This window comes from Pagrus major, chromosome 5, assembly GCF_040436345.1.
Source record: "Pagrus major chromosome 5, Pma_NU_1.0".
Lineage (NCBI taxonomy): Eukaryota > Metazoa > Chordata > Actinopteri > Spariformes > Sparidae > Pagrus > Pagrus major.
Genome location: NC_133219.1, coordinates 10,417,524 through 10,441,645, shown reverse-complemented (window position 1 = coordinate 10,441,645; position 24,122 = coordinate 10,417,524). Strand labels below are relative to the sequence as shown.

At 40.4% G+C, this 24,122-nt stretch overlaps 1 protein-coding gene across 1 annotated transcript in view; it reads right to left on the bottom strand.

Annotated features, from left to right (window-relative positions):
• Positions 1 to 430: 430 nt before the first annotated feature.
• Positions 431 to 24,122, bottom strand: part of adgrv1 (adhesion G protein-coupled receptor V1) — a 110,587-nt gene continuing 86,895 nt past the window's right edge. Inside the window, exons 92-95 of the mRNA XM_073465312.1 lie at positions 16,355 to 16,476; positions 10,033 to 10,218; positions 6,324 to 6,501; positions 431 to 888 (exon numbers count right to left, since the gene is read on the bottom strand). Of these exons, the coding sequence (XP_073321413.1) occupies positions 770 to 888; positions 6,324 to 6,501; positions 10,033 to 10,218; positions 16,355 to 16,476 (605 nt within the window). The 3' untranslated portion in view covers positions 431 to 769. The remainder of the gene's footprint in view (positions 889 to 6,323; positions 6,502 to 10,032; positions 10,219 to 16,354; positions 16,477 to 24,122) is intronic.

Below are 24,122 nucleotides of genomic sequence, written 5' to 3'. Positions count from 1 at the left end.
ATTCCGAGAAGTTCAAAGCTGCTGTCGAAGTTAAAAGGGGAACATTTGCTTGTACTTTCAGCTCATCTCCCTGACCTGATTCTTTACGGAGCAGATCAAAGAGGAGCCTTTACTTTAAAAAATGCTGTTAAGTGACTCAAACATGACCGCAGAGCTCACATAATCTGAAGCTTTCACATATTTGTGAAAATTCTCCACGTTCCTCATGCTCTGCATCTGTGAGACCGATTCTCTGTGCAGAACCAGTTCTGTGAGGCAGTGATCGCTCAATCTGTGAGGGTGTGACCCGTGACCTCGAAGGGACTCACTTACATAACCATCAGAGGCCCCCCTTCAGTTGTAAACGGCCTGGTTATGGGCAGGCAAAAAGGAATCAGCACAGTGAAATGTAAAATAAATGGTCAATCATTTATTAACAATGTTACACAGTTTCCATCCTCAGCAGCAGCAGTTCTGCTGAGATCACATCTGGCTACCTCATTCACTAGGTCTCTACAGGAACAAAAAATCCAAATATACATTCAGAAAACAACTCCATCAAGGACTTTAAAAAATTAATTTAGTAAAACATTTATGTATACGTTCATATATATATATAAAAACAGATGTACAGTAAAAATCGCATACAGTATCAAACATCTATATGAAAATGTTCTATTCAAAAAACTGTGTTTTAGTGCAAAAGCATTTTATAATATAAAAATACTGTGTTGTAATTCTTTTCTGATATGAAGAACAGAGGACATGGGATCCGTGTGAGGTGAAAAGGTTAGAGGTGTGTGTCTGCGATGGGGATTCGTCTCAGCTCAACTATTTGGGAGTTGGCCACGCTCCCTCCATCGTGGCTTCCAGGGATGGACTCGTTATCGCTGACGTTGAGGCCAGTCCCTAAAACAGACACAAAAGGTTGCATTAAACTTTTTCTTTGTATTTATTAGTCATGCAGTGTATGTGGAAGAATTAGTAGATTAAAGTGTATTTTTTTCTTGTAGTTCTCCCTCTATTACATCTCTGGAATCTCTGTCTGTATGTGTCTATGTCTTTTGATTTCAATTTTGTCGACAACCCTTCATCTGATCTCCTTCACACTTGTGCATTGCTGGGGACCCAAGGAAGTGCAGTGTCGAGTGAGAAGTAGTTTGGATAAGCAGTTCTTGAGATCCATTAAACGACAGACCCAACAATGGGGTGCTCTGTAAACTTTGAACATTGAAAATGGCTTATCACATGGTTATCATGTTTATGCAACACTTGAGAAAAAAAACATCCCTGAGTAAATAATGAGAGATTTTGTTTATAGACTACGGTAAAATGGGTGTTAACAGGTGAAGTTTGGTCCTTCCATTACATTTTTACAGGTTAACACAACAAAACTTGAGACGTTAACACACTTTTTCTGGTTGTGTACAATTAGGGACTTTGAAAGTCCCCATCTGCTTCTGTGAAGCTCCAGAAATGTTCTGTGGACTACTAAACTTCACACGACTTTCATCGGCATGTGGGTCAGTGTATAATGACTGTATTTTTAGGTGATCTTATACTTAATTATTCAACAGTTGTGGACCACCTAATGTGCACAGTTTCAACAATTCGGTGCAAGAAATCCATGTTATCTGTCACATTTGTCCTGCCAGCGCCAACAAGGCAATATGCAATCGGTTCTAATGTGTCATAATCTCTGTGTTATCAGACTGTATACTGTACTGTATCTGATCAGTCGTGGCAATAAACGGAGCACTCTGATGTAAGAGTGGAAGTAGGCTGTGAAACAAAGTTATTCATTATAAGTTGAAGAGATAAATCATACAGCAGGCTTGTTGATATGCTGTATTTACTGGGCAGTAAACACATTCTCAGTAATGCATGCAATACATGAATAGCAGGCCTATTCAACTAAGATTTGAAAGAAGTAAAGTGCTAAGGGGCCAGGAAAAAAACAAAAAATGCACCTTTTCATTCTTGGACGCAGGTTGTCAGTTTGATTCTCGTATATTCCCTCTGCTTAAACTACCTGGGTTAAAACTTTTTTTTATGAAATAAGAGTATTTTTTAGCTTAGCAACAGACATAACTAATGATTGGTTTAGCCTACTAACAAAATGTTTAAATCGCAGGAAAGATGTTGTTCAAGGCTACATTTGGCCTCCAGGCCTCTAGTTGAATAGGTCTGCTGTAGATTAAGCACACAAAAATATATTTCCAAATGTATGAATGCTTTGTGTTATATGGATTGTATACAACAGTCACCAAGGCGTGTGTACTGTACTGTGGGTGTTCAACTAGAATGAAAAGAAAGGGGGTTACCGTATAATTTTAATGCTTCTTCTTATCATGTTTCGGGTTTAGTTATTTCCTGTTTTATTTTGTATTTCTCTCTTTATGTGACATGTTTTACTTTCCACTTCCTGTTTTTGTGTTTTTTCTTTTTTGATTGCCCTATTAGTTTCACTTGTTTCTTATTAGTCTTCCCTCTCTTGTGTATTTAAGTCTGTGTCTTTCCCTTTCTCTTTGCCAGTTTGTTTGTTCTGTTTCCCCACATCAGTCCTGTGTGTCCTGTGTTCCTCATATTCCTCTTGATCCTGTCTGCGTTCCCAGTGCTTCTTTGGTTTGTACTATTTCTTGTACTTCTTTATTCTTGGAATTGCCCCTGCCTGCTTCCTTTGTTTTTGTTTCCTTTTGTTGCCAGCTTTTTGGCGACTTCCTTTTGGTACTTGCATTTTGGATTTTGTGTATTGGACTTCAGCTTTGTTGTTAAGGCTCGCCTTTTATTTTTTTCACCCTTCTGCCTCCTCATGTCTTGTTTGGGCTCCTTTTTGTTTAAAGTGACAATTGTTTGTTTGTTTTGAGGATATCTTGAGAGGTTACAGTTACAAAACAGAAAAATTAGACAACAGGTCAAGAAATAAGAGAACCTTATGAAGATCCAGCGACTGTTGAAAAGATTTCTCCAAATTATTAGATTTGCCACTAGATTGCAGTCTTCATGTGTTTTCCTTCTACAGTATTTTTCACCTTGTCTGCTTCCCAAAAAAGTGCATCGATGTTTGTTCATATGATTTACTTTTCTGATGTTTAAGTTCATTTTTTAACAATATCTCTAAATGGAAGACACTGAATACCTGTCTCTGTCTGTTGGCTGTTTAAACACCAGAAACAATAATGGAAATAACTTCTATGACATAACCAGAGGAGCGTCAGGATTTGCTGCTTCATGCAGTAAGTATGTCAAGTCTCCTTCTGACTCTGAGTGATAAGAAAAAACTGCTCATCAACACTAAAACCAGCACGTTAATGATCAGCTCTATGTCATAATGTGTGTAGTACATGTGTTGCAAGTACATTGTGCTTCTGTGTGTGTTAATAGTTCACTACCAAATGAAGGGTGAAGACCCTCATTACTGCCCTACTCAATGACCCCCGTCAGGTGGAGCCCTATTATGTAATTCTGATGAGGGAATTATCTTTACTGCTGACTGACTGGTTGAAATTATAGCAGGTTGTAAGTTCAGTGTGACATGTATGGATAAACAGAAGGTCACAGGACACCAGGGAAAGTGTAAAATGGAAGAACACCCTTAAGATTGGGAAAGAAAATTGCAAAGAACTTTAAGTTGCAAGTTTGGATTCTATTTTCCACACAGCAAAGATCAAGTGTCTCCCTGACAGTTATATTTTCTTGAGGCCACGCCAAAGGCCTGCAAGGAGCCAACTGATTTGACTTAATTAAATCTTCCAAACTTGCCTCTCTGCTACCCTGAATTACATGAATTATTGCTTCACGCTGCTGAATCTGCAGACGAGGGGACATATAAATTCCCTGGCCTGGTTGCTGCAGCCTCAAGGCTATTTAAGGTTGAACACCACCCCAGCACAGGACAGCAGGGAGAGGTCAGGAGAAGAGCAGACCAGGCCAGAGAATGCTGTAACTGTCTGCTTGTTTACTTGAGATTGATTAACTTGAAACACACACCTCAGGGTCTGATTCACGCTCTCACCACACAATCAATAAGAGGATACCTCTGTCAAAGTTTTTGACCCGCTGTAACACTATCCTCTTAGCCTAATCCGCATTTATTAACCACCATCAGTCTCTCCAGCTCACACCTGCTCGGAAGGACTTTTAACTTGGCTGTCTCCATGGTTACGAATTTTGTTTTGCTGGGATGCACGCTGGCAGCTCTCAAGTGCTGCTGCATATACTGAAGGCACCTAAACAGACTGTGAGGAGACAACAAAGTAAAGTTTGATGTGGGTTTCATGATTGAAAACCTGCTCCGTCAAAGTCAAATTGCTCAGTAATTTTCAATGATTCATTTATTTTTCTTGAAAGTTATTTCTTGCCACCATTATCCCAAAAGATTAACCAAGACATTCAACGTGACCTGTCCTCAGTCCTATCACATTTAGGGTCTTATCAGGTTGGTTTGTCTGTCTTCGCGTCAAATCTCTTATCTCTCCCAGAGAGACCACCATATGGAGGAGCATACTGTTGCTCTTTCCATGATGTGAGACTAGAGTTGACTTGGATATACTTAAAGCTGAGTTAAATGACTGTTTTAAATGATCAGCTGTCCATTACCAGGAAGAGTAACAGAGACCGTAAAGCAATGAATAACCAAAGAACAACAATCAAATCCAGGGATGAGCACCAGACAGAAAACTATTTCTATTATTAATCCAGCCTCTCGATTAATGTCTCGTGTTGTATTTTATGCTGTTTGGTAAAGCCAGGCAGTTGTTTTCACGTCTGCGTTCCAAAGGATTTTTAATCTAAGAGACAGAATAGAGGCAGTATGAACCTGAAAATGAACTTTTCAAGGGTCTTTAAGGCATCACAGACTGATTCATTTCCAGGATTCAAACTAGAACAAGGACACTCACGTAGATTTTCTGTCAACAGCATGCCTGATGATTGCTCATTCATTAACGATTAAGGTTAGAGGCCTGCCTTATCTACAGTGGTAGACCTTCTCCTCTTCAGACTGGTCGTTTTCCAAGTGTGTAAAATTACTTGGGCAAAGTTCTTACTTCCTGTCGATGTCTCACATTAAGCTCCTGTTGGCTTTTGTCCAGCTGGGCCTGATTCTTATTCAGACACTGTGCAACAATTACTTAGTGATTTGAAGGAGTGAGAAGAGGACTGTGTGTGTGTGTGTGTGTGTGCGCGCGCACGCGTGTGTGCATGTGTTTGTATTGGTGAAATATCAGTCTGTAGTTTGGGCCCTTGGCTCATGAAACATTGATAGGAACAGAGGAAGAATGGTTGCTATGGCAGCAGAGAGATTTAAGGAATGACTAAGCAGGGCTGATTCTTATAGATGCAATATATACTGTATGGAAGTATACTGTGAAATAATGAAATACACACACTGACATGCACACAACATCTCTCTCTTTCTCTTTGTCTCTAACTTTTATAAACTCATAACATCACTCTGTTTTTTTTCTAACTTTAAACCACATGTGCAACAGCTGGTTAAAGCTTTTTTTTGAAGCATGTTGAGTTTTTCCTTTGATATTGTAAAAAGTATTGAGGCCAACGCATTGTTTTGGATTTTGGTGACCTTATGCACAGTACACCCTGCCCTTATTTTTTATTTCATAGAAAAGCACTGGCTCAGAAGTGTTCACAGGATGTTTTTATGCTTTCAGTCAGAGTTTGACTAACTTAAACTCAAACAGATGTTTCTTATTGACTAAGTACTAACTTGTCTAGTGAACTGGAAACCTTGAAACTGGGTTAGGGTTAGGGTTGTTTGTGATGAAATGCTGGTACCAAAGAGGAAACTAATTGCATTTTTGAGGGGCTAAAGCTGCCTGAAAATCATGAAACTTTGCACATGCGTTATACGTGGTGAAAATGTATGTGTTTTATGGCCCCCACGGATAGTTTTATCTTGATGCATGACATTTGGTACATGTGTGTCACACCTAGACCTACAGAAAAGTCTCTTGTTGCCATGACCTAAACCCAACAGGAAGTCAGCCATTTTAAATTTGGTGCTTTTTTTGGGTGATTTGCACGCATTGTACTTGTTATATATATTGTGTTCCTGTGCTGCAGCCTGCAGCATTTCATTAATTTTTAGGAGAAACAATATACTGTTTATTATTATTACTAACCCAACTAACCCAACTATCATGAAGATGTTAATCAGATACAGAAGGGAAAGAATAAAGTTCAGTACAGTTTTAAGCATATTTGAGGTAGAATAATAGTAAAGAGATAATTATACAGCATTAGAGAAACTTATTGTGCTACACCACATAAACAGTATAAATATGTAAGCGTACAGTACATCTGTACTTTTGTGGGATCCTCACCAGTTTTTAAGGCAAATATGAGGTCATCAAACTCCTGCGACTCCTCATCAGTGGTGACCAGGTTGGTGTTGATGAAGCCTCCCTCTGTGGTGTACGTCCCCATCACAGGACTGGGTTTATACACACTGCTGGGCTGACTGCTGGGTCGCAGTGATGCTCGCTCCCAGTCTGCTGACACCTGAAACACACAGATATGCACATACAGCTATATGAGAACATGCACATTAACATGCATGTATCATAGTTGTTACTGAACTTTGATTGAACCTTGATTTTTATGTTTTGATCTTCTCAGAGGATTATACTGTACAACCTTGGCGATAATAAATTCCTTTGAAAATCTAATGAATAACTTGATATTGCATGATGTTAAAGAAACAGACAGTTCCTATTACTTGATTTTCAAGTATAATTGAGACGTGAGGTTTGACCTTGATAGCAGCAAAGTAATGCAAATATCAAATTTATTACCTCTGCCAAGAAGGTTATGTTTTCACCAGTGTTTGTTTGTTGGTTGTTTTTTCAGCAGGATTACAGAAAAACTACTGAACAGATTTCCACAAAAGTTGCATGAAGGATGGGTCTCGGCCATTATCTTTTGGGGCAGACTTGGATAAAGGGACGGATCCAGGATTTTTTTCGTAGGTAGATTATCCTGTGTTACATAAAAATTTATTTTATGTTCTTCTTTTTCCCATGCAAATCATAATATACAATAGAGAAGATAAAGTCTTCATGTGTTGTTAATAAATATTAAATTGACGTCCAAAAACATTAACTTTACATGAATGGAGGGCAAAATCAGGTCGACCATCCTCCTCATCAATATACTCTCTCTCTCTCTCTCTCTCTCTCTCTCTCTCTCACACACACACACACACACACACACACACACACATAATGCACGATTAATTCAGAGAACGGTTTCGTCTGTCAGCCCTGTAATCATGTCTGTTAAGAGTTAGGGTCAGGCAGAGTGCATGTTGTCCAAGCTCCCCGAAGGGTTAAGGCCAACCCACAGGGTCACAGTGGGTTCATGGGGTGAAAGCAAGGTCAGTGGGTTTAGCGTTTCATACTGAATGAGCCTTACAACATGGAAATTATGCTGCCAGCACAGTCAGACAGATGACTGTGTCTATTAAGAGAGTGAAATTAAAAGCAACTACGGGGAACAATAGCTACACTGTTTTTGTGTGTTCTCTTATTTTTTTTCACAAAAGCTACATGAATCCATCATCTCTTCTTGTTTTTTACTGTGTTCATTAATTATGAACGCCTCATCTGTCCATGTACTTGCATAAACGTGTGTGTCTGTGCGTTTGTACAAACTTCTGAGGCTTGCTGGGCTGTAACCGGTACAGAGCGTCCCAGTGAGGTGAACAAAGCACCGCCAGGCACCTCAGATCTTTCCTATCAACTTTGAGGGGATGACTCAAGCTATTCAACCTTCAAATTATAGTCCTCTATCCCAATTCTAATCTCACTTCAGTTTCCTTTTAACCAATGCTCTCCACAAATTGACACTCATGTAACACTCCAATCGCCACTCTAAGCTGTCTCTATCTGCGCTCTTATTTTTCTAACTGGGCTGTAGCCAAATCTCAGAGAGGTGTGAGTGTGCTCTCATGAATAAAACAAGATTACTGGATTCCTACATGTGGAGAGAGATTGAACAGACGAGAGGGATTGGGGAGTTCCCAGGAGTAATGGAGTTAAACCTGCCCCCTTTTCTTCTCCTTCTTCCCCCTCCATCTCACCAGCTCGGTCCTTATAGGGTATTCTCCAGGGACACAGAGACTACAGAAATACTGCATGTGTATGGCTGTACAGCGTGTTTTCAGTGTGTGCTTACATGACAGAAAGGTCATAAGAGGAGCTGATGTGGGTGTTTGTGGGAGGTATGAAGACCGACCGTTTACACGTACCAAATTTTACATGAGATATACAGATGTTACATAAGTCTGAAGTGAACAGGCAAAACGAGTGAAAATGTCATGAACGCTTTCTGTGGAGTTACACTCAGCTGATGTGAGAGATGTGTGAAGGAGAAACCAGGAATGGGCAAATAGAGCTATGGGAATGAGGGCATGGGAAAAAAACGGGAGGGAGGAAAATCAGCTAAGAGAGAAGGTGGAACACAGTGAGGGAAGGTAAAGCCAAGATTGAAATGTTCCAATTACATACGTATGTAAATTTTTTTTTTTCCATGCTGGGTCTTATTAAAACAAATATATAGTTCATGCCTACAATTTATGATAATATTTAACTCGATTCCTGAGATTATCTGCCCCATCTTTCCAGTGATACAAGGAACATCAAATGGACAGATGGTTGCACAAATTGTAAACAAATCCTAAATGATTAGAGTCATACCTAAATGAGGTGGATCCAAAAGTGAGTGCACACATTATAATCCCTCATTGCATAAAAAAAACTGCATATGTTTACAACTATAGTAGGTATAGAAAGTTAAAGTTGAACCACAAAGTGAATTTTCTCATTTCTGGTTGCTGTATCTCCATTACCTTGGGAGGCAGCTGGATTTATGTGATCCTGTGATCATTTGATCTCGCGGATCCATCTTGCCAGGATTAAAGTTATGTGCTTTTGTCTGAACTTTGTCTGGTTCATACGAATCAGCATCCTGTGAGGAATAACTGGCAGCTATGGCCGTGTTGGGGGTGGCTGTGGCTGAGGAGGAAGAGCGTCATCCGCCAATTGGAGGGACGGTGGTATAATTGCTGGCTCCAGCAGTCTACATGTCAAAGTGTCCTTGGACAAGATACTGAACCCCAATTTGCTTCAGGTGGCTCTTCCATCAGTGTGTAAATCTGTATAAATGGTTATCGGTCCTGATGAGCAAGTGGCGCCTTGCATGGTAGCCTCTGCCACGAGTGCATGAATGTGTGTGTAAATACGTTAATGCTGAATTGTGTTGTAAAGAGCTTTGAGTGGTCGGTAAGACTAGAAAAGTGCAACATAAATACAGTTAATTTACCATTTATGGATGGTTTTGACAACCAGCAAGAGAAGTGACTGTTCTTTTGAAACCAACAATGGCAGCTCGAAAGTGGTTAGCATAGAAGCTGCCACAGCATCAGTTACATCAGAAATGGAGAATATTTCTTTATTGAAAGAAAAGCAAAGAATGGCATTGATGGAAAATATGTTTTCACTCTTCTTCCTTGCTTTGGCGAGAGTTTGATTTACCAACAGGCTTCGCTGGATGTAGCGCTCTACTGTTCATCTGATTGGTTGTGATAGCTATAGGTTATAGATAGATGGTTCATTCAGTCACCTGCCAATTATAGCCCTCTTCCTGTTTCCAAGGATGACTTCCCAGATGGTTCTGTGTAATACACTATCTAGCGGGTCAGATCCCAGCGAAGAAGTTTGTTAGCAAAATATTTTCATAATCGATACAAACGAAGGTCAAATCTACAAGGAGAAGACCCAGATCATATATAAAAAAACAACAACAATTTTTCAGTCAGTTATAAAATGAGGATGTAGTTGGGAGTGGATAATGAATTGCACTGTAACTAAAAATGCTAAGAATTAGAGCTGAGAGTACGGGACATATGGGTTATAAATACTGTAAATCTGTATAATCAAGTATGTATAACATGTCTAACTTGATTACACAAGTCTATTAGTTTCTCTGATAGACCATTAAGCTCTGTGTGTGTATGCATGTGTGTGTGTTTACCTCCTCCATGGCGCTGATGAGATTCTGAGTTGATTTGCTGATGTCGCCCCCTACAGTGGTGGGTCCCCCTCCCTGGTAGGTAGAGTCGGGACTGTCATGGCCGCTCATCTCTACTGTGTAACTGGCTTTAGTAGGCCAGCACAGCTGGTTGTGCATGACGAAGTACACTGCAAACACATAAAGGCCCTGTGGAGAAAGAGGGAAAATCTGCATTAGGAAATAAGTTCGACATACTCAACTCTCTGTTCTTTGTTGACTACTCTCTCTGTTCATTTACGTTTTGCAGAGCTGCTCAGTGTCATATACGATCAGTCTAAAGTTGCAGACACAAAATATCTTTCAGCCCTCTCTTAGGACAAAGTCTCTGATGCTGGTAGGTTCCATGGTTGCTTGTACAACAGTACAAAAGTACAGCGCAGCAGCAGCATCTCTCGCACGATTGATGTAGTATTACTTCATCATTGAGGCCATGACATCATTGGCACCCTGGTATGTCTGTTTCCTCCACTTCCTTGTCATTACCAAATCCTCTTGGTCAACAGCACCGGGCTGAGAATTACCCCAAAACACAGGAGTGTCAAATACCACAGGGCCATCCTGTATTTCACAACACCCATCACGGGTGATGACGGCAGACAGAGATTGAATGCACAAGAGCACAAAAGTGTGAATGTGTGTGCATACGGGTGAACTCAACCACACAGTCTTCGCACACAGAAGCACAGTCAGACACACTGTGGTTGAGTGAAGAAATAGAGATAGAGAAAGTTCCTTCACACCATGACGGACAGTAAAACATTACATTTCTAAACATGGCATGGAGAGCAACCGACATTCATTGTCTTTGCAGAAGACTTTAAATTTCAACCAGAACATTTCTCAAGAAATTTCATGTGTGCCTGATGCTTTGTTCGGAACCCAATATTGCCAGCCTTTGAGGTAGGTGGTTGGCACTCCTGTCGCTTGGAAGCTCCTGTAGCCAAAAGTCGAAGTGAGTTTCCTTCCATAGTTACATGTCAGCGACCAGAACAAATGTTCCTGCTTTTGATGTCTAAATTATTTACAGTATATGGATTGAAAACTGTGGGTGTGAGAGCAGGATCTAAGACCTAATATTTTAAAGATTTTACAGCTCCTCTGAACATTCTGTCCAATAAACACCCATTGCCCGAAATGTAAACTGCAAATTAATTAAAACCATACAAACTGTCAAAGTGGAAATTTAGGCCAGTAAAGTCCTGAATCTCATTAGCCATTAAATATTTTAATGACTTGCATATGTTAAAGTATAGCGAAGCAACAAGGCTACAAATGCATTTTATGCATTTTCTCTCATATGTGTTAGCAATACTGAGTAGAGTATGGAGTACTGTGCTGAAATTTCTGCGCTTTGAACATCAGGCATGAGGCATGAGATCTCTTAAATTGCATTGTTTGTGAAAAACACTGAGACAAACTTCAAATGTCTGGTGAGCGCAATGCTTTTTTTCTACAAGTGGCAGGGGGTCAAAACTGTCCTAAACAGAAATCTTTAAACATCCCTCTTCATGAAAAGCAATTTTGTTATATATTTATAGTATAAAGCTGCTTGTTACCAAACCACATGCTTCTAGTTTATGTCAAACAGCAGATCAGACAGCCGATTAACTTGGAACAGTAAACCTCTCCAGCATGCTTCTATATGTAGTAAAGCGATCATCATTACCCATGTAACCGAGGGAGATTGACATAAAAAAGGGATTATAAACAGCGCTGATGGTTGCAATCACCATTACGAGGAAGACAACAGGAACCGTAAAAGGAAACTGTATGTTTATGGGTGCACTGTGAAATAGGAACAAGAAGCATGAAAGAAGGAAAACAGGGCTGCGAATAGATAAAACACATGGAACACATAACAGGTGTGCTTTACAGCCTGCCGGTTCTTTACGAGTGAGTTACACAAACCGTCTGTGAGTGCTGTAAATCCTGAAATAAAATGGGACATTTCCAGGTTAGGAAAAGTAGACTGATTGTACTATCATGACTTTTTGTTTGCATTTTACTGCATATGGGGGGAAAGAAGGAAATGAACGTTCCCTGTGTGATAATATAAAACATATAACAAAAGCAGCCAGGTGTGTACGCACGTATGGGTGTGCATGTTGCTATCCACTGCGGCGTGTGTGATTAGCACAGATCATTAGCAGGCTGTGCAGCCTGAGGAACAGGCTTTACTACCATAGGCCTGTTATGTAAGTGTTCCCTGATCAGTGGAGAGGCCACGTCTTTAGATATGGAAAGCACAGACCTAAGGAGAGCGGAAAGGACAGAGAAGGTGGTGGATGGGTGGGGGGAGGGGGGAGCAAAGCTTGGCTCAAGGGAAAGTGAAGAGGGATGGAAGAAAGGCCATGAGCACAAACTTTTGGAGGTCCTCTGAGTCAGCTGAATGGGCTCATGTGATATTGATAATGTTGTTGTTGGGGACAGCGTAGTTGTTTTAAAGTGGATAATCAATGCAATATTTCTCTCAATCCTAACATGAAAACGTGTGTGTGTTTGTGGAAATCATTGTCTGTTCTCATGAAAGCAACAGATCCATTTCCCTTAAATCCTAACTCTTTGCAGGCTTCACAGAGCTGATTGCGTGTGTGCAGACACGTGTAGACCCGGGTCTTCTTATCCATAATAATACACAGATATCCTGTGTCCTATTTTTAGGTGAGTACAAAGGTTGAATGAGGAAGCGGTGGTGGAATTGAATTGTAATGGAGCATGGTGCTGCTTCACTACTGTGGATGTTTCGCAGCGAGGTAAGGTTTACCGGCAGAGGGGCCGCCGCAGAAGGAGATAATGAGGGGTGGTGCTGTGGTGATTTGATTATTGTCTTCTAATTCAGCCTGATGTGGCACAGATGTGGAGCCAGAGTTACAGTGTGGTATAATGGAAAATGCAGGATGGAAGGAAATAAAGAGAACAGGAAAAAAACAGCGGTATGTGGATGAAAAAGTCAAATTTTCCTCATTATCACCGCGAGTATGATCAGTTTCACAGTCTGGTTCTATTGACTACTCTGCTGGAGACTGAAGGTTGCTTTCCACAAGCAAAGCGCTCAATAACCGAAGAGTAATTTGTGCTCTGCAATACACACACACACACACACACACACACACACACACACACACACACACACACACACACACACAGTTCTGCACAGCTGTAACATCTGCAGCTGTTTAATGGTGCTCAGTAATCAGCTGTTGGAAAGTGCTTCACACAGCCACATCAACAACAAAACCAAGGTAAACATGGAAAATTCTCCTAATGGAAAATTCACGGTGTGAAGGAAACAACAACAAACGCTCTGCTATACTTCGCAGCAGAGACCTTCAGTATAATGACTTCCAACCTCGAGGCAATGGAAAAAAATGGTAAACGATTGCATTAAAGACATGAAAAAAGGATAACATAGTGTGTTTAAATAAGATGCTAGTCGGACAGAAATGTTGCCAGAAACAGGTGATTATGCAGCACCTCAACCTGTACAATATGTCCTCCATGCCGACCGGTCACAAGCTCTACTTTGCATTGAGGTTGTAAATAAAAAACGTTAATTAAAATTTAAAAATTAATTTAGGATCTCTGAGTTTTCAGAGAATTAGATTATGCCGGACGAGATGTGGAGAGCCATTTAAAAAAATGTCTTGTGGACCACGAAACTTTTCATCAGCATTAGGTTAAGTAGATAATGACTTAATTTTCATTTTAAGGTGAACTTATCCTTTAACCTCTTTAGCTAATTGGTAATTTCCACATTGACTGTGTAATTAATTAATGAAGTGTAAGCACAATGAAGTGGAAAAAAAATTACGATTCATTCTAGTTATCGAGCTGGTACATAACAGGTGTCATGAAACATAATCAGAAGAGAGCTAGCAAGGGTGGATTTGCTAATGGATGCGAAATCATTACGTTTCTAAAAGCAGTCTGTACATAGCCATTTAATCAGAACTACTTGCAATGACACCAGGACACATTAACACATAAATGATAACTTTGAAGGCCAGCATCTGTTCCAAATCGTGGCAAACTAACTGCCGTTCAAGGTGAGCAAATTGATGAGAGGTACATTTTCAGTCTCGTTTATCAGGATCCCATTTGCTTTCATTAAACTTTCATTCAGTCCTTAATGGAACAACAACACAAAATGTCAGGCCTCTGCAACTGCAACTCTCACCCCCTTCACAGCTAAATAAATTAGGTGCACACACGGAAAAACAAATTTAATTGCAACCATGCTTGGTTCATGGCAATAGCATCTCCATCGACACGGAGAACCTTTCCCCAGCAGCGCTTTGTAAAAACTGGGTCAGACGAGTTTGTTTACTGCTAATCAATGTCCTTGTCCTTTACCTGTCTGTTCCACTCAGATGAATCCTTTTTTATTACTTCCGCAGACCCACACCAAACCCCAGAGGCTCGCCTTTTAGTCTGAGCTTTGAGGCTGCAATTGCAGGAGCTAGGATTGAAAATCAATTGCCATAGTTATTGTATAGCCTGAATACGTTTTTTTTCTTTCAGAGAGGGCTGAGTTTAAAAACTTGGCTGCAAGGCTCAACACAAATTTGTCCGGCCTGATGCCAAGGGCAGGGGGGGAGGGAGGGAGCATGTAGGCCTGAAGTAATCCCACAGGACAAAGGCAGGATTTTTACCTCAGTCAAATGAGAAATGAAACTTGTATCTAACACTTAACTTTAAATGTAATAAAATGTAATTTTATAAAATGTAAATGTCCTGTAACTGACTAATGTGCTCTGACTTTAGAGCGCACCACCACACTATTGGTCAGCTGAAGAAACTGACCACATGATGTCACAGAGTTGGAATAACTCTATTGGAGCTCATAAGCAGGTGCTAAGTGCGACATCGCCCGTTGGTGCTGACATCACTTCTCCTCATTAGTCACCGCACCAACAGGAGAAGTTTACTTTGCTGCACCACTGTTGTCTTTTGCATGTGGATGCCACATATCACCACAAGTTACCACAGACTTGTTACAGCACACTTTACAGGCAGGTGGTGTCTCTCAGAGGATGACAGAAGACACCACAAACATTTATTAGACTGGACAAGAAAGAAAAGAAGCTGTTGTACCAAAGAGAGCATGTTTGGGAGAGTGTCATGGACATTATTGAGTCCCTCGAGATGCAAAACATTTCCACACAACTACAGTCCTGTGCTGTTGGATTTTACTTTTGTAGTTTGCTGGTGGAGTTCATTTGGAACCATTTTTTATGTAGTCTCCATATGCCTTGTGTAAAAATCTTAAATTTCCTCCAACAAGGTGGTTATGTGTTCACCTGTGTTCGTTTGTTGATTGGTTGGTTTGTCAGCAGGATTACACAAAAACTGCTAAACAGATTTCCATGAAACTTGGATAGAGGATGGGTCTCGATCAAGAATAGACACCATTAACTTTTGGTGTGAATCCGGATGAAGGGACAGATCCAGGAATGACTTTTTAATAATACTAGAGAAATACTAGAACCAGAAGAAATAACTGACTTTGACTTATAATCAATGATTATCATCTGTTATGTAACTCTTTGAAGTCACAGTTAATAAAAAAGTCCAGCTGTGAGGAGATGAGAGTTATCTTGTGCCTCATTATTGCCCCGTCTTTATTGCCTCTGAAGTTGGACCATAGAGTCGGAATAAAGGCTGAGAGCTGCAAATTAAGGGAGGTGAACAGAGAGACAACAAACAGGCAAAAAACAAATGGAAAGTAGAGAGAGATGCTTCAGTAAGATGTGACACAGTGATAACCCTCCCTCTCTCTCCACTCCTGAGGCTCTTCTTGTTCTGCCTCGCCACTACATCAAAGCAGGGCTTCAAAGTGCGATGAAGTAGCCTTCATCACTTGCTCACTCTCTAAGTCAACAACACATCAACAGACACACACATACTTACAATACAAGCATTCACACACACACCCATGCAGCAGTCTAGTGGCTTTATTTATCAATACTGTATTTGTGGTATCTTCTAGAAAGCCCTCTAGTCCATGACATCAAACACACTGAGAAAATACAACATGGTGATGTTTAACCAGAAGTGCACATCCCGGTATTTTATTATGACATCTTAAATTTATGTTGTTGGTCACAGTAAAATTAATGACAAAACTAATGACTAGATTAGGAAGGATGCTAAAAAAACAGCAAACCAGTACACTAATCTTTTGAGTTTATGAAAAATAACTGTATAAATCGATAAATAAAGGAATAAGTAGACATGTAAGCAGACACAACAAACAAATAGATAAATAAGTCAATGAGCTCACCAGCAAGCAGTTAAAGATGACGTAGAGGATGAGCGTCCACAGGTACCTGTAGCCCATATGTAGACCCGCCCACAACCAGACCAGGGAGATGAGCAGGAACAGGTAGAGGACCAGCGGCACCTCTGCAGCACAAGATAACAACAGAGGAGGATTAAAAAACAATATCTGTAAAAACTAGTATATCAGCAACTACATAAACGGATTTCACGACTACTGTTAAATCAAGTTGATAAGCTTTTATCTAATGCAACTACATTTATTTTCATTTTTGATTAATCTGCCAGTTAGTTACTCTGTTAATTGATCAGTTGTTTGGTCTATAAAATGTAAGAAATGGTGAAAATGTCATTCAGTATTTCCCAGATCCCAAAATGTTGTCCTTGAACCCAAAGATATTCAGTTTGCTGTGACAGAGGACTGAAGAAGCAAGAAAATATTTACATTCAAGAAACTGAAATCTGAGAGTGGTGACTTTCTTTTCTTTAAAAAATGATCAAAATAGTTGGTGCTTAATACAATTATTGACAACTAATCAATTAACACTTTGAAACCAGATGTTAATGCATCACCTATTTTCTGGCTGATACACTGCATAGCATGTTTCTGATACAAGTGCTTATACCCTCCAACACTAAGAAAGCAAAAAGAAAGGGTTGTGGTGTTAGAGCCAGGAGCAGGCCTCAGGAGCTGTTTAATGAACCAGTTGTTACAGCCCAGATTCAGCTCCAGTGTACAGCGGTTATTCTGCTCCACATGTGGACTCCTGATTAAAGCCCAAACTAGGGAACACAGTACACTGCTGGAGAGCAGACACATTAAGATTGGCTGAGAGGACCTCAGCCACACACACACACACACACACACACACAAAAAAAAAGACGCAAAACACTTTCATTTATGCCAAGGAATAAGCATGTAAGCAGAGCTTTCACTTGAGCATTTGCAGTATCACGAATATTGATCTAAGAGCCAGTGTGTATACAGCATGTGCATCCACATACATAGTTTAGCTTGCTATGTATGTCTGCTTGTTCTGTTTGTTTGCAATGCCTTTCTATATGTACTGTACATATGTCACTACTGGCTTTACTGTTTACTTCACAAAAATGTGTCTTATTCCAATCTTTAAACGGCATGCCCAGTGTTATTTTGTATTGTACCTGGTTTCTTGTTTGGCTTGTTTTGCTCTTTATTTTGCTTTTGCTTGTCGTATTTTTGGCAAGCAGTGACCTCCGGGGCTGAAAAACAAAGCCAGTGCTGAAGTACTTAAAACTGCAGTTCCTAGAATGGCCACTTGAGGTTGGCTCCAAAAGAGAGTCAATTCCCATAAGACTCCATTAGAAAAATGGAAACTTTATGGCTTGCTGTGTGGTTACACTTGCTTGTTTGGGACGAACAAACCTGTCAGTCAAACTCAGGCTTATAACATGAAGTGAAGTTTGCTTCTCTTTATGGGTGAACACTGATTGCTCATTAGTCTTAGCTAGCTTGGTAGCTTCCAACTAGGTGGGCTTTCTTTTAACTAACTAGGTTTGCTTCACTTCCACCAACGCTCCACTTCTTTGCCCATTTTTGATTAGCCAGGAGCTAGGTGAAGTCAGGCACTGCCAAGTTGGTGACGGCTGCTACCACTCACTTTGACCTTCTTTTTCGCTCTTCAGAGAACTATGGGTGATGGTGGCTCTGGCCACTATTTTATACAGGCAGTGATTTTAGGAAGACATTTTAACACCTCAGCCAGGGGACTACAGATGCATTTGTATTAATTTGCACTTATGGTGCAAGGAGAGGTGAAATATGGACATAGAAATTATCACGCTGATTATTTCGATGAACTAAAAGGTGTGTTTATGGTCTGAGCTTGCACTTGGTAATTAGCATGCCCTTTAGTAAATATGACCACATGCAATCTACATGCCATAAAAGCTTGCAAACAAGTGACCTCATGCTAAAATGCTCACTCTACCTCCTGCAGACACACAGCTAACTGTACTCGTACACAGCATGCAGAAAAACACTGAAACAGATCTCCTGTATTTAGACTGTGTCAAGTGTTTCTAAGATAAGACAAGAACGCCAAGAGGTCTTTCTGCATGTGTTTCTAAACCGAGCTCTCCTGCAACAACTGGTGTCACTGCTAACCTACTTTCTGTCAAGACTGATACACCACATACATTAAGCCACACTACACAAGTAGAGGTGAACACTGCACCTTCCACTTTATCTATAAATGTAAGAACAGATACATTTATGTTCCCTTAAATGAATGCCTCATGATTCATGATTCATGAAGTGAGAGTTCAACAACATCGGACTCACATTGAAGTGGAGGCCACTGATATAACCTTGCACCTCATCTTATCAGTTCACGGTGTTCTGCTCAGCTTGAAAAATCATTACCAAGCGTTTTAGGACAGGTAATTAGAGGACAAACAAAATGAACGCTGCCAATCAGGAGCAGGCAGAGTCGACTGTCAAGAGTGAGTCATTACGACAGAGGCCTGATAAATAAAACAGCTCATTACTATCCAGCTCATTTCCATCAGGAGGAAATAATGAAGCAGAACAAGATGGAAACAGCTGCTGAAACGAGCTGAAATACTGTCTATTTTGAGAGGGATGTGTTCCTTATAAAAAAGATGGTTTTACAGCAAATTAAAGAGAGAGATGTGTTTGCAATACTTCAGAAAGTTAGATGCTTGATAAATTTTAACACAATTTTTCAATATGTGTGTCTGTTGGGACCAAGAAGATGGCTACATTTGCAGTGCCTTGTTTCCATTAGTTCATCATGCCGCTGAATGCAGGATGTACCATTGATAACATTCATTCATGCTCCATATAGTCATATTTACTATGACCGATTGACCGTACAATTTTATGAATGTTATGTATTAGATAACAAATGGATTTCAAGGCATTTAGAATCAACTTGACCTCAAACTGACTCAAATGCTGATCCTTTAATCGTAAATGAAAATTCAAAATGCTGCTGTATCACTCTGACTGTGGTCTGGCTGGTGTTATGTAGGGCACAAAAGTGAGTCAATCCCCATAAGAGCCCATGTTAAACTACTCAACTTTACAGCAGAAATAAACATGTTTACAGCCTGCTGCTACCCTGTTTGCGTTAACTGGCAGACAACTGCTGGAGCTGGTGAGCTCTGGAGGAGACCGCCGTGGGCAGAGCCCGGAGATTCCAGAGGAATAAACACCCAAAGTCTAGGACAGCACAAAGTTTGTTTGGTCTTTTTTTCAACCTTTGGGATTAAAACATGTATTTATCTTCACTCTCACTTCTCACACTGTCTGCAACAACGAGCCGCAGAGGGCACAATCATGATTTGATCTTTTTCTGCTGATCCTTCAGTGGTCACTGAAAAATGCACCAATTCAAAATGCCACTGCTGAGTCACTCCGGCTGTAGTCTGGCTGGTGTAATGTAGGGCAGACTGTACAGTTCACTTCACTTCACAAGTAGGATGGAAACACAGGGCAAGTTTGCACAAAAAGCCCTCACATAGGTGCCACTTCCACCACCCTGTCAGTTTAACTCTGCTCCAAGTTCAGCTCCTTATCTCACTGCAACTTTCCTCTGGCTGAACCCGAACAATGTTTCCTTCTTTTCATTTTCTTATTTGTCAAGCCTCTCCCTTTTCCTTTGGGACTTATTTCCTGCAAGTCATTATTTATTCCACAATTCACTGTTTTGTGTTGTTTCACACCTAGTCTGTTTGTTCTTTACACCAGCTTTGGACATCCTGTGTTATTCAGAGTTGATAAATCTGCTTAATGAGCCTGTTCATCCATTGCTGTTAATCATTTTACTCTTCTCAGAACACATTGTACTTCTCCAAGTCAAAACAACATAACGTTTTCTCTCTCTCTCTCTTTCTTCTATCTTGCACATCTGTCTCCATCTCCTCCCTCCCTGGTTTGAGTTTTCCAACCATGTAAGCACATTCCAGTCTGTGGACAGGGCAGAGCTCCCACAGTAAGAACAGGTTCCTGGAGCCAAATGGAGACTCGCTGCAAAAAGCTGACTGACTGTTTGGTTTGACACAAAGAAGCAGAAAGAAGCAGAGCTGCTACATGTCATCAGTAGTTACTGTACGTGTGTGTTTGCTTGTATGTGTATGAGCATGCATGACTGCATATGAAAGCCTTCGCAAACACAAGAGAAAGTCTTCTCTATTCTCTGGACAGATGCTAAATGATATCATGGGTATCTTTCTGTCTGGCAGAACTAAGAAGTAAACAAACAGTTTAACCCCCAGTGGTGCAACTTCTGCTCAAAACTTTTCTCCACAGGATGACAGTCTCCAGTTTATGTTTGATTGAGCTGGTTCCTGGTGTGAGAGGACAAACTGAGAAGAAAATGTGGATTCAACGAAAACAGCCAGGCAGTAACTCCAGACGGTGCTGACATTACGGTCACGGAGAGGTCAGCAGCTGTAATAACAACAAGCTGCAGTAAGTGTGTGGTGAGCACTCACAAGCACCTCACATACAAGTAATATGTGTGTGAACTAAGTAAAGCTTTGATGGTTTTATTGTTTGATTAGAAGGAATATTCTGACAAACCAAGATATTATCAAGAATACTTGCAAAGCTATGTTTTTTGTGCAGTTTAGAGACTGTAGAAATATGAGGATTGCAAAAGTAAATTAAGAAGTTTGCAAAGAAGAGGAGGCTGTGGAAGAGGTACTCAGATACTTTTCTTAAGTTAAAATAATACAACAATTTAGGATACAAGTAAAAGTCCTGTATTCAAAATTTGACTTAAGTAAAAGAACAGAAGTATTAGCTTGCAAAATGTACTTAATACTGTCTGTGAATTATTGAATATGTGCAAAATGTTGCTGTTACAAATACATCTAGTAAAACCAGGTATGAGAAAACAAATCCAGTCTTGCCATGTTATTAAAAAAAACCTCAATTCAAGGCTATTGATAACGAGGTCATGAGAGCAAAATGTAAAAAAAACATGCATCTTGCATCCAAATAAAGCACCTGCACAGCTTCAAACACACAGATTTCACAATAACAACACTATGCAATCAAACCTCATCCATCACATGTATTTGTTTATTTCCACATTCCCGACAAATCAACAATCAAAGTGCAGTCAGGGAGCTCCTGGAGCCATAAAAGCAGAACAATAATAGTTACTCGTTCAACTCTGCTCTATGTGGAAATCGAAAGTCTGCTCACTTCCGTATTAAAGGAACATCATGTCTCGCAAACATACCTTGTGGGTTCAAGTGCCCGGTGAGCAAAAAGTGGTCTAGATCACGTCTTTTAGACGTCATTTATGGACATCCAAGACATCTAAAAGACGTCTTCTGGGGAGCCAGAATGAAAGTTTTTTTATACATCTTTTCTGGATGTTGTATAGATGTTTATATGTCGTTTATCGACTAATTCTGGCTGTCAGTGGACGTCCAGATCATAGCCAGTATGAACGTCTATTCTCAACTAATTCTGGATGTCAGTGGATGTCTAGATTATGGCCTGACTGGACGTAATTTATGTTTCTTTTTTGTCCTGCCAAGTCTTACATTGGGCACAATGGCACAGGTCCAATCTCTGCTGAGGTACAGGAACACACACACACACACTGGTACATTTGCTTGATTTCACTGACGTCAGAAGTGCTGCTATATCTCGCACAGCCCTGTGAGTTTTACATGTGGGTTTCTCACAGTCAGAAGCACAAACACACACGTACACTGATTAGCTCTCAGCTTATCTCATCATTTTTTTCTGCAGTAAGGGCAGCAACTGAAAATGTTGCAGACATAAAGACTAACTGTCATCAGACAGGTTCTGCACAAATCTTTTTTTTTGTTTTGATTAATTTTCTGGCCTTTTTCATGGCTTTATTGGATAGGGCAACCTAGAGTGTGACAGGAAACAAGAATGAGAGAGGGGGGGAGGACATGCAGCAAAGGGCCAAAAGTCAGACTCAAACCCTGGGCTGCTGCTGCAAGGACACAGCCTCTGTACATGGTGCGCATGCTCTACCAACTGAGCCACTGGGATGCCCGGCTCTGCACAAATTCTAACTGGATGGTAAAATTCAAAATGAAGCACATACTGCAAGATTTATTAGAGTGATTAAGGTACCCATCTGAAAAATAGCCAGGAACCAATTAAATAAAACAAAATGATTAGTCATCATTTGGCCTGTTTAGAGGTAAGGTGTGATACCACAGAAAGAGCCTTTAAAACACATCTGATTAACATATCAAGGAGAATCAAAAGACTTTTTTATGATTGGTCTTTTGTTTGATCACTGCACACTGCAAGACTGAAACTGTTTAGGGTTGTTATAACAGTCCTTGTGGGTCTTTAAACTAACTCTGACAAAGTGTAGATAAGTCGAGGGAATTACCAGAGGCGTAGTCTGTGTTAAGAACAATAAAATCTTATAGGCCTTCCCCTTAAAATTTTAAGCCTCTTTGGACTCTGGACATGTTGAGACAAAGCCAGTACTGATATGTGACTCTGCCAAACACAATAAAGAAAAAGAAAAGAAAACTGCAACTAAGTGCATTCCATACTGTTTGTGTGCATGTTGTGTCCATCCATATACAGTATATAATGTACATGCATGTGTATATATATGGTGGTATTGTGTCATTATTCTGATTGCAAATCATAACTTTATCTGGACATATTATTAAAGGTGCATCCAACACTGATCCATCGCTGCATGACCTTTAATAAAGAATGTCGCTGTCCCATTTTGTGTCTCTGTATTCCCATTCATGAGCAGCCTTTTCACAGTGCAGCTGCTCTACACAGAACTGGACACACATATTCACACCTCAGGGGAACTGTGCCACACACACTCTGTCGGGACTTTAGATTGCTGCTTTGAATAGTGTGTGCAGTTCCTACCTTCCCCTGCATGTGCTCTCTCTCTCTCTCTCTCTCTCTCTCTGTCTCTCTCTCTCTCAGGGTGAACAAGAAGTTTTAGAAGCTGCTGTAACCTTGTTTACTGCTCAGACTGCCTACCTTTCTACTTCTATTCCACTGCCCACACTTTGGTCAGGTTAAAATCCTACAAGCTGACCCTCAGTCTCAGCCTTGTTTGTGAAAGAGAAAGTATTGCTGTCTTGTTAATGATGCACACCTACCTGCAGCTCAGCAGAGCACTGTTTTTGGTCTCCTGTGCTACTTCAGAGGCCACACACAGAGTGTAGGGCAAACAGCTTGCCAGCCAAAGGACTGGCACTAATTCAGGCTTTGCTTTGTCATTGGAGGGCCTCGACTGAGCAAAACAAGCTAAAGCCTGCTGATTCTCACCGATGACCACTGATTACAGCCATGATACCAAGGGACTAAAGTGGTTTGGCTAGGATCTTCATGTGTGGGCCAAGTGACTGAGTGCACTAAATAAATCTGAATGATTCATTCTGACCATAATGTTGGTTATATCTCTGCAAACAATAATCTTGTACAAAGTTTGGGGTTGTTGCCACACATCATACTGCACTGCATTGTGTCCATTTAGCGCTGTAGATATGCAAGTGGAACACATTGGATGTGGTAGAATGGCTGTAGAGTTGCTATATGAACCCAAAGAATATCCAAATGTTTATAACATATTTATACCATAACCCTTTAAACTGGTTGTTAAAGGCTTTAAACTGGTTGTTAAACTATATTCAGCTCTGTAAATCATTCCATTAAGTTATGTAAGTAGAGTGGCTTACTAAAACTGCTATTGTCAGCAGTATTTCATTTAGAAAGCAGGTAT